The following is an 11,347-nucleotide window of genomic DNA, read 5'->3' as shown; positions in this document are numbered from 1 at the left end:
CCCAGCTTCTGAACCCTCTGAACGGGGCCATGGTGGTCCACGACGTTTAGGCAGACAGGGTAGCAAGGGTGGCTGAGCCCCCAGGGAACCCCCAGAACCACCTTCACCTGTCTGGGTAACAGCACAGCCACCACCGCCTTGAAACAGCCATCACCCTGGCTTTGCAGAACATGTCAGGCAGAGCATGGCAGGTTTCAGTACATATGCTGTGTCTAAAATATGCAATATTCTCTGAATGAATCATTACTTTATTTCCTTTTTTCCAGTACTTTCTAATGTCACCCCAGCCACTCTTTGTGTGTGTGTATGGAAATAAATGAATATATATGGTGACAAGGGAATATACAGAATTTTTGCATGGCAGCTTTTAGCTATGCAAAGCATGCGTTATATGTCATATATATATATATATCTTATAATTTAGATTAAAATGGTTCCAGAGCAGGTGAAAGTCTTCAGAAATATTCCTTGAAAAGAAAACATGGGTTTTTTTTCCTTTTTGCTCCAGATTTTGGGAATGCAGCTCTGATTTTCCATTTTAGAACACCTTTGAAGCTTGCTATATCTGTACCAATTAATGGGATAGCATTACAATGACCTGGAATGTTAAATTAACTATACATACATATAAACTGATTCACCTCCAGAGACTGAATGGAGCACTTGGCAATTTCTGCTGCTTTGTATTGACTGCTTTGACAGGTGCGTGGATGGCTATTACGGAAACCCTCTGAATGGAGAACCCTGCCGCCCATGCATGTGCCCAGAGGAACCTACAAGCAATAGGTATTTTGCACATTCCTGTTACCAGGATTCCCCGTCTGCACAACTAGTCTGCAATTGTCTTGAGGGATATTCAGGTACGAAGCAAAATAAGGTCTGGGTTTGACTCTATTAAAATTAATGTAAGAGAGAAAAATTTCCATCCTCCACCCGTCCTCTGCTCAGAAATTACAAGCCAAGTAATGGTAATAAAATAGATAAGAAAAGTTCAGATTTACTGAAATTAAGTGGGGAAGTTCTAACTGAGAAGAGCTGGAATTGTGCAATTAGTGTTTGAAAAAGGGATTCACTTACATGAATGCAGTGAAGCCATTAATTTATCATATGGCACTCTGGCGAAACCTTTCCAGGGGCACTATATTAGCATGGTGGAGAGAGGAGGGAGAACTGCAGTTGCTTGTTACCTCTGAAAAACAAGCCTGCAAGCTCAAATCAGAAAAAATGGGGCATCAAAGAGACCTGATAAGATTTTCTAATCAGAGAATGTCTTTGTTCATATAGAGACATTTTGCCTAAAAGTAACTGTTTCACTGTTCAAGTAGTCACTTTAGAAATGAGGTTATCATTCTCAGCTGTTTCACATGCAGATATTTTTGCAGCCCACCGATGCTACCTAAGATCCTGTTGACTTATCTTGAATTTCTGCAGGGAAAACTGAAGATATTTCTCTCCCCCTGGGCATTAGAAAGATCTCTGCTGATGGAAGCAAACCCTAATGGCAAGCACTGCCAAAAGCTGAACCAATGCTGTCATCTTTACTTAGGCCAAGTTCCTTTATAAGTCAAGAGCTATGTAATCGCTGTAGAGCCAAAGTGATCCTTGTTGGTTCTGTCCTCACAAACTCAGGGGACTTCTGTCCTCATAAACCACCACAATCCTCAGTTCTGCATTTTCTTCCTCCTGCTCCTTCCCAGCAAGGCTCTTGGTCATCATTTCTGTGGCACTGGGTTCACTTCCTCAAAGATTATGAAAGGCTCTGGTCCTGAATAGCATGGTGAAAGAGCAGAGTCCTTGGTTGAGGATGAGCCAGTGGATGAGGTCCTAGCAATACCAGCCTGCCCAGAAAGGCTTCTGAGATGGAGAGAGGTAGCACCCCAATCAGGGCAGGCATTGGGGTGGTGTGCAGGAGTAATTTCAATGGCAGCAAGCAAGGACAGAGCACCCCAGAGCTCATCGACCTCCTGGAGATCCTCCACTGTGTTACAGACAGGAGGGCAGGTCTGCCAGGTACTGGGTTACTCCAGGAAAGGGCACTTCCCGCCTTCCCATGCTGCTGTCAGGGTAAAGGCCCCAGGGAAAATCCTGCAGTATGGCCAACCCCGACTGCTGCCATTGAAAGGACTTTGCTGGAAAAGTGTTTAGAGGTGTGGTGTGAGGGGTACCCATTTACTACTACTGAAAGGACTTCCTTGATAAAAACAACTTGGGACGAGGAGTGTTTCCATCAGATTTCACTGTGGGAGACGTAATTTAAACAGATCATAGGATTAAAAGGCAACAGTCTCAAACAGGTGGGTATTTTCCACTGGAAATGTGCATTTGAACAGTCAGGTTAAATCTTGTAACAGTATTACTGGAAATTATATGTTTCACTTGAATTCCTATCAGCCAGCAAATACTTTTACCTTCCTCTTCGACAGGCAATCGGTGTGACGAGTGTCCTAGTGGGTTCTACAAAAACCCAGGCAGCCCTGGTCTTGACTGTGCACCATGTCCCTGCAATAACAACATTGATTTGACAGATCCAGAGTCCTGTAACAGGATCACGGGGGAATGTACCAAGTGTATACACAACACTCATGGAACAAACTGCCAGTTCTGCAAACCAGGGTATTTTGGCTCAGCCCTTGATCAAAACTGTCAAAGTAAGTAAGCAACAGCACTGCAACTGTGTACTGCTACCCTGAAAAAAAGGTAAAGAAATTAGGCTACAGGAAGGGGTTAGCCCTTGGAGGGACAGTAAAACTAAAGCAGATCAATGGAGCAAAACACAAGAATACCAAATATATTTCTATATATATGAAATATATAAATCAGTGAAATACATAACTGTTAATATGGCATCTTTGACATCCAGGTCTCACTAAATCTCATACTGAATATCACTCCTAGGAAATACTTACTTGTAAAATGAAATTGTTACTCTCTGTTAGAAAAATAAATGTGCATTCAGCCCATTAAGGAAGGAATCAAAAGTAAAGGAATCAAAGGTAATTGTTTATCCATGTTGCTCGCTAATGCCAGCTAAGCAATGCTCATTTAACCAGATGATCCCTTGCTGAGCTCCCTGCCTTACCAGTTGTTTTCATTAAGTGGCTAGAGTGAGACTGTTCAAGCAATTTAATAGGCTCCATGAGGACACTGTCAATAGCTCTGCATTTTAACAGAAAGGCAGGAGAGTATGAAAAAGCAAGGAATAAGTTTCTTCCCCGCGTTTCTCAAGGACTATTTTCACAAATGTGCCTGACTGAGGCTCTACTTTCTTCAGACCAGGCGATAGGTATTTTCAAGAAACTCTTGCTGACAGTCTCTAAAATACAGTTAAGCCCATTCCTTGCTCATTCTCGGAAGATGTCTGTCAGAAATGGTTAAGCAAGAACTGGCTCCTCGCAAGGAAGGCTTCTTATCTTATTTATCTTGCTGGCGTTTCCCACGCTGGATAGTGCCTACTGTAAATCAGCTTCTCCTTACCCAGCATATTTAACATTTCATTCTAATAAGATTTGAAATTCACTACGCCTTCATTTTTTGTGCCTGTATTAAAAGTACTGAATGCTCCCAGTAAGTTTGCTCAAAGCAATACAGAAGCTATCATAGAAAGATAGGTAAACCGTGTGAGATTAAGAATGTGTTCAAGATTACTAGAAGTAAACCTACAGCATGGGCTTTATATACAGCTCTGATTGTCCATCAACTGTCTATGTTATTGCTCTTCTTTTTGCAGAGTGCATGTGCAACCTGTCAGGTGTTCACCCTGCCACATGCCCGGGGGGGGATACAACCTGTCTGTGTGACCCAGCCACAGGAGCTTGCCCTTGCCTGCCCAACGTAGTGGGCATGACATGCAACCAGTGTGCCTCTGGCTACTGGGACCTCACTAGTGGAAAAGGATGTCAGATCTGTGACTGTGATCCAAAAAACTCCCAAAGCAACCAGTGCAACCAGGTGAGAAGATTACTCTGCTTTTGGGAATCTGGGTGGTGGTGTTTTGGCGTGCCACACTGTGGGGGATGCTTCTTGTAAATGAGGATAGTTTTTTGTTGTACTCCCTCAAAACAAGAAGTTTTTGGAAGTTTGCAGCTGGTGTAACCACACTTTGAGTCATTAGATCAAACGTGCTCTTCTGATAATGTGGCTCTGCTTGTAAGCAATTCCTCTTTGCCTGTGTATTTCTTTGTCAAGTGGATCTTAGAAATACTTAGTAGGAAAACTTCACAGGAAAAAACTGCCTTGTAAGTATACGTATAGGGAGGAGGGAAGTCCAGTCTTGAACCCAAGAGTCTTATAAGTATTTTTTAAAGTGTTTATTTTAATAAAGTAGCAGCTGTGGCCATTAAATTAATCATGCATCATCTATCAGACTGCTAGAATACTTTTTCTCATCTTTAATTCCTGTGCACTTTTTAGGGCTAGAACACGGCATAAATAAAACAATTTTAGAACAGAGAGGTAAAATTGCAGTTCCATGGAGTCAACAGCAATTTTGCTATTGATTTCAGAGCACTTATCCCAAACTCTTGCTGATATGCTTTCACATTTTCCTTTCAATATGCTTTCTGTTTGTTCCAGTTTAGTTAGTAGATTTATTATTTTTCCTAGCAAATGTAAGTCCTAACCTCCAAGAACTACTACTGCTTCTCTGAGCTATACCAGTCATCAGAGCTGTAGTTCCCTGCAGTTTAATTTAATAGCTGAATTCCAAAATAAATTTTCTAGGGCAATGTGCATAATGTACCCTTGAGGTTTTCAGTTACAGTTAATATATCATGTAGTTAGAAGTTGAAATGTTAAGATGAGTACTTTGGCCCAGCAAGAGTAAGAAATTAATCTGTTTTGCTAAGGAAAAGAATCCTCTCTCTCAGATCATAGTCAGTGGATGAGTTCTCAAAGAGCATCTGTAGACTGGAACATACAAAATCTTTCATCTTAGTAAAGTAAAGCCACTTCTCAAAGTCCATTTTTTTTTTCACAACCTCGAGGAGCAATATGGGAAAGGTGGGCCAATACTTCATAAACCATGGTGTTCAAAGACCATGTGCAAGCAGTGTCACTGCAGTCCTCATACAGCTATATGACATAAGTCACAGGGAGAAAAAGAAACCCAGTAAATAATGTATATCCAGCCACATGACTCTGCAGGAAGCTATTTAATCCTAACTGTCTTTACAGCTTACAGGCCAGTGTCCATGTAAGCTAGGTTACAGTGGAAGATGTTGTGATGAATGTGAGGAAAATTACTATGGCAATCCCCAGGTGCATTGCATTTGTAAGTATTACTGAGTGGGGACAAATGAATTAGAAACTGCCTCAAAAGAAATGTTTGTCTTTCATATTCATCCCATCAGAACATACATGTTAAGAAGGCTTTGATACATTTGTGTATGAATGGTTAAAAGTGTTTATCTTATTTATCTATATTGTTCCTTCTATGGTTATGATGGGACCATGGAAGATAGAAATGAAGAAGAGCCATTAACCAGGCAGTCCACTTTGCTCTAACTCAAACACTGGTTTGCTTTTATGTCTTGAAATTCAGAGTTGTACCTTTTGCATGTGTTAATCCCATGGAAAAGGAACGACTGGATGTAACTTGCTGTCCCTTTCTTGCAGCATGCAAGTGCAACCTGGAGGGAACCAGCCATCCCAAGTGTGACAAAGCCACTGGCGTGTGTAACTGCCGTGCTGGCGTCACAGGCCGCTTCTGCAACCAGTGCGGCCGTGGCTTTGAGAAAGACTTCCCCTCTTGCCGCCAGTGTCATCTTTGTTTTGATCAGTGGGACACTGAAATTACTGCCCTCGCTCAGACTGTTCAGGGGTTAATGAGGTTTGCTGCAAACCTTGAAGATAAAGGGGGACGAATGCCCAGCTGTGACATGCGCTTCAAAGCCTTTGAAGATGCCATTTCTGAAACTGAAAGAATTTTGAAACATCCTGTTCTTTCACTGGAGGCCCTCTCAGGCATCAAGGATTTCCAGGGCTATGTTCAGTAAGGGCTTGACTGATCCCAAAAATATTCCCTTGTCTGAGAAAGCAGTCTTCCCCCGGGCTCCACCAGCCATCCCTACACATTGAGTCCCACTTCACTTCTGATCAGCACACAGATGCTGGACTTCTAATTCACTGTTTTCAATAGATCTATGATCAAAATGATCCTTATACATATTATCTGTCCTCCACAGGCAGATACTTAAATGCTGGAATTTTCCAGTTCCTCCTAAGGGTTTTCTAGAAAAGCCATTACAAGTAAATGTTTCTGCTCATTTAGAAATTTCTCTCTTGTCCTCTAAAATACTGTGCATCTTGGTTCTAGCTTAAGAACAATCCGGCCTGACTCCTGCCATTTCTCTTTCAGACAAAAAGTTGCAGAATTGTATCCCCTTCATGGTATACAGTATGAGTTTCCTGATCTTAATAAGAGCATAGAAGACATTGGAGAAGAAGCTGACCTAGTGTATGAACTTCTACAGCAGAAAATACATCTGCATCAAAGTTTTCATTACTTGAAACTCAAAGGTAAGGCAGCCAGCAATTAATTGAAATAGGTGGATATTTTCCATGAAATTTCAGAATGTTTTTCTTACCATTGAACCACACAACATTCCAAAGATCCCTAGATTTTAGCTTCTATGGTAGTGCAAAAATGTAAATACTAACACTTTATACTGGCTTTCCAAACTCCCTTTCATCTTAAAATGCCATGATAGATGGCACCTAGCATCTAGCATTCAGACGTATGTGCTAGGGTCACATTGGTCAGAAGTCTTATGAATCCCAGCGTTTACATCAAGATTTAAAAGCCACGCAGTTTCACAGTATAGACTCAAGGATCACACAGTAGGAACAGCAAAGGACTTTTTTCCCCACTTTTGACTCCTCTTGCTCTTAGCAATACTTAAAGAATGTTGTACAGCAATGGTTTGTTTAATTAAACTGGAGAGTCACAGTGCAACTTCTTAGTGTTCCCATGGGAAAATACATGGCTTTACGTGGTAAGGAGCTAGCTCTCCACCATCAAAAAATGTGAAATCAGAACTGAGTTCCTTGGCATTATTGAAAGAATTATACCATCTGTGCTTGAGCAAAGTATAGTCTCCATCAGCTGCTAATAGCAGTAATGACATCACAGACTGGTATCTGAAGAAAGATGGGGATATATCAGTTGGGGATCTCAAAGAGGTGCCAGATCAGCCACAGTGGTAGGAGTCTGTCAGTAGTATAGTCTCTAGAGAAATGGTTGCTGAGATATGAACCCCCAGAAGATAAGGTGTGCACCACAGAAGACACAAGCTACAGGCAATGTACTCCCATTTACAGTTCCTCTGTGTTTCATTTGAGCAAGAAAAAGATTGACCTAAACAAGATCGAAAGAAAGAAGGAAAAATCAACAGAATACAAATCTGAGGGAAAGGAAGAGGGGAAAAGAGGGATGAACTAAGATTTAAGGCTCCCCTGCCCTGTTGTACTTAGCAGTGCTCCCAGGGCACAGTCAGCACAGCTCTCCCAGGCTCCACTTCCCAATTCAACTGAATCTTGTGCAGACTCTGAGAAAGGCAGGAAGGCAAAGAAACAATAAATCCCAGGGAGGTCAGTGGATAGACAGCTCAAGCATCTGTGGTGCTCTCTGGTCATATTCCAAACCCGCTTCATCTTTTGGCCTCAGGAGATGGATAAACAGCCCTATAAAAAGCACATGGGAGTGTGGGGAGGGGAAGACCTTGAATTTAAGCTGACTTTCTGGTCAGGGCCACAAATGTTCGTTGGTCCTGCTACTAAGCATCTAACAGCACAGAAATAACATTTCCCCCAAGAAAACCAGATTCTCTGATATCTGGCAGAAAGCCTGGCTCCCTCACCCTATCTCCGTTTCAGAACCAGCAGCACATCCTAAGCATGGCTCTTTCCTCTCTCTTTTCTGCTGGGGTAGAGCAGGATGTGGCCACGTATACCACCTGGGGCACATGTGCTCTAGACATGTGGGGAACGGGTTCCTACCTACTTCTCTTTACAGGCATACATTCAGCTGACTGACCTGGAAATGTCAGTATCTAATGATGAATTAAAATCACTGGAAAAAACGAGACACAAGTGTCCTTAAAAGAATGTTTGCAGTTTATGAGATCTCATTAAATTACAGCTGCGAAGCCTTGGCCCCTGGCTTTGCAGCCACAGTGTCATGGTAATGCATTGAGTACAACTTCCTAGGCTGTAAATCAAGCTATTTGGGCCACTTAATGAAGAACTGTAAAATATATCTGTGATGAAACTGTTGCACAGAAAACAGTCTCTGGCTTAGATATGGAGTTACAGCAGCCTCTTGCTGGGTATTTTGTATTAGGAGCTAACTTTTAACCGTACCTTGTTTCCCAGAGTCACAAGGTAAAATAAATAGCCCTGGTTCCATATAACTAAACATTGTTCAGCTTCAACTAAAACAAGGCCAAGGACTTTAGAGTCTCATTCAAAGCATGCAGGACTTGACAAGTGCCTTGTCATTGACTTCATCTAGTAACTGATTCAGTTACTGGCACAAAGAAGGATGTTAATCAATGACCTCTAATGCTTTTTCACTGCCCACATATCAGTTCTGGCTCATTGCACATACTTCTGCCTGACGATCTGGGGACAACTTTGAGTTCTCAGAAGATCTGTGAAGCCTTGACAGCAGTAATTTTAAATTATGTGTTTTGCAAAAGGTCTGAATCCTTTCCTTAGGCCATTAATCTGCAAAAATACAATATTCTCCAACCCATCTGAGTCTGTTTAAGGGAATGCTTACAATAAGCAAACAAGACTCTTGCTGGAAAGTATTTTTTGTCTAAGTTTATCGTGGAAATGTTTTGGGGGGTTTTTTTTAATGCATCAACCTTGAAATTGGATTTTTCAGAGCCAAAGAAAACTCATAAATTCCTATTTCTAATATAAATTTTGGCCTCAGTTTAGCAGACCATTTAACTTTTGGGTGCTATGCTGAACAGGCTGGACAAATGCTTTTCTGACTCATAATCAGAGCGCTGATCATTTCATAGGTTTTATAAGTGGCAGAAACAGTTTTCCTGCCTAACCTTCAAAACAGCATAAATGACAGGAGCTTTATCAAGTCAACAGCAGCACCAATAGATGAGCTACTGATGAATGCACATTAGAAGCAGTTTGTGTTATTAGTGGGATGCCCTTCATGCTTTTGTATCTTTGTATCTTTCATTCTCACTCACCGTGGACTCTGAAGACTGACATGGGATCCACTGTATTTGCATCTATTTTAGCAGGGTTTATGAGTATCAATGAGCAACTGGCTAAGGACTAAAAAGCTTGACTGAGGAAATGACAGCTCTTGTCCCTCCCTGCTGTCCCAAACCAAACACCAGTGGCAACAAACTGAACCATCAGTGACTCACCATTTGTCCAGAATTCAAGCAAACACATTCATTCAATTTCTGTTCTATTTCTATTGCTACAGAGGCCATCAGCAACATTAAGAAATACTTCGAAGTATCATTGCTGGCAGAACAGAAGACCAGTGAGACAGCCCCTATTGTAAGATACTCAGAGTATACCAGGAACCACGCACTTGCTATGTTGGGCCGTCAGGTGTTGAAAGCAAGCAATGTGCTGGAGCAACTCAAGATGATCAAGAGCCCTAATGTCCAAACCTTGAATGAAAAGGTAGGTGTTTTGAATTTTGATTGGAAACCAAACAAAACTCTCTTTTTTGATGCTGTTGGCAGGTTTTATTTTAGAAGGGTGCTTACATGCCTTTTTAAATCTGGAAAATGACACTTCCCTGCCACAGATATGCAGTCACATCAAAACAGCTGCACTTCTCAGCTGCAGTTACTACCACCCTTCTGGAAGCCATTGCTCCCAAGGCAGACCCAGCACAAGGAACTGTTTAAGCACTCTCTAGTCTCCATAGGATGTCAATGTAAGTTCAGAAAGATTAACCCCAGCCTCCTCCATCAGTAACTTAAACTAGGCAGGGCAACTTTGCCCTGGAGTGGGTGGGGTTTGCTCACATATCCTTTGTATCACCATGGGACAGGAAGGGATTTGTGTTCTGCAGGGCAGCAGTGAATACCCAATAGCACCTTCAGCCAGCCCTGACAGATCGGGAAGAGATCATCCATCTAGGTCTTTAGTCTCAAGATCTGTGCCAAGCTATATAAAGGGCTAGACATAGTACCATGTTGTGTAAGAGGAGGTATGGATTCTTTAGAACAGGCCATTGACCCATAGGCTGGATATGGCCAAAGTAAGAGTTTCAATGTTTTTACCATAGAGGAATGAAGTAAGGGTCTTAGTGCAACACATGGAGCCCAACAAATGGCTAGGATTTGCAAGGATTCTTGGAGCAATGGGCTGTCATTGAATCCTTCAAGTCAGGTGAGGGGGACCTGTAACTGGCAGTGGCACCCATCTTTGCAGAGACCAGACCACTGTCTCTTTGGAAAAATCCCTTCCTATCTTCAATGTTCATATGATGTCAAACATTTTCCTTCACCCAGAAGCATATCTCAGACCCCCAGAGGAGACCTGACATAAGCATCTTCCTTTCTTATTGCAGGTCTGTGGTATGCCAGGAGATCAGCCCTGTGTCACAGCAGCCTGTGGGGGAGCTTTGTGCCAGGACAGGCATGGACTCAGGCAGTGTGGTGGCCCGAACTGCAGTGGAGCTCTTCCTCTCTCCACTGATGCCTTCAGGAAAGCTGAGGAGACCACTCTGTTGCTAAATAACTTGACTAGTCAGCTACGGAAACCTGAGAATCAGGTGCTGTATATCAAACCTACATTTGTTCAGTGAAATGGATGGAGGATGAGATTTGGGAGGTCACAAATCTACAAAAACTCACCCTGTCCCAACATTACAGACCTATCATGGTTCAGTGCCAGTCCCACCAAGAGACTGTGGCTTTAGCTATGCCTTCATCCTCCTCACAGCTGCCAAGATCTTATGGTTCATGGTGCCCTGAGCCTATGGAATGTGGTGGCATCAGGCTAGTATTGTCTATTTTTTTATGGGAAAAGATTCAACTGGCACCATTTGTCAGTAGCCTCAGTATGGCCCATGCTTATTGCAATGGGATTACTGCTGTGCATACAGTTAAGCTCTATTTATACAGCTTCATATTACTCCTATGTTTTCCATTAAATAATTTTTGCAAATAATTTCAAGACAAAGCTTTTCTGCCCCTGGTGCTATTTAGAAGGGGATCAAGTTGTCAGCTGTACTGCACAGTAGTAGTAAAAAATAACACCAGCAAAGTATGGCCAATGCAACATGTGCCAAGGAAACAAAATGGATAAAGCCCAAAACACCAGTAAATACAGTTCTTATTAACAATCAGAG

General features: G+C 42.2%; 1 protein-coding gene across 1 annotated transcript in view; it reads left to right on the top strand.

Moving 5' to 3' along the window:
- LAMB4 (laminin, beta 4) overlaps positions 1 to 11,347 on the top strand; it is a gene marked incomplete at its 5' end in the record, with an annotated part of 40,575 nt that overhangs the window by 22,291 nt on the left and 6,937 nt on the right. Inside the window, 8 exons of the mRNA XM_010022780.1 lie at positions 703 to 860; positions 2,424 to 2,648; positions 3,728 to 3,948; positions 5,173 to 5,269; positions 5,614 to 5,989; positions 6,356 to 6,516; positions 9,461 to 9,666; positions 10,565 to 10,768. Of these exons, the coding sequence (XP_010021082.1) occupies positions 703 to 860; positions 2,424 to 2,648; positions 3,728 to 3,948; positions 5,173 to 5,269; positions 5,614 to 5,989; positions 6,356 to 6,516; positions 9,461 to 9,666; positions 10,565 to 10,768 (1,648 nt within the window). The remainder of the gene's footprint in view (positions 1 to 702; positions 861 to 2,423; positions 2,649 to 3,727; positions 3,949 to 5,172; positions 5,270 to 5,613; positions 5,990 to 6,355; positions 6,517 to 9,460; positions 9,667 to 10,564; positions 10,769 to 11,347) is intronic.

Source organism: Nestor notabilis, unplaced genomic scaffold (assembly GCF_000696875.1).
Source record: "Nestor notabilis isolate BGI_N333 unplaced genomic scaffold, ASM69687v1 scaffold16889, whole genome shotgun sequence".
NCBI lineage: Eukaryota > Metazoa > Chordata > Aves > Psittaciformes > Psittacidae > Nestor > Nestor notabilis.
This window is presented reverse-complemented; position numbering and strand designations above follow the sequence as displayed.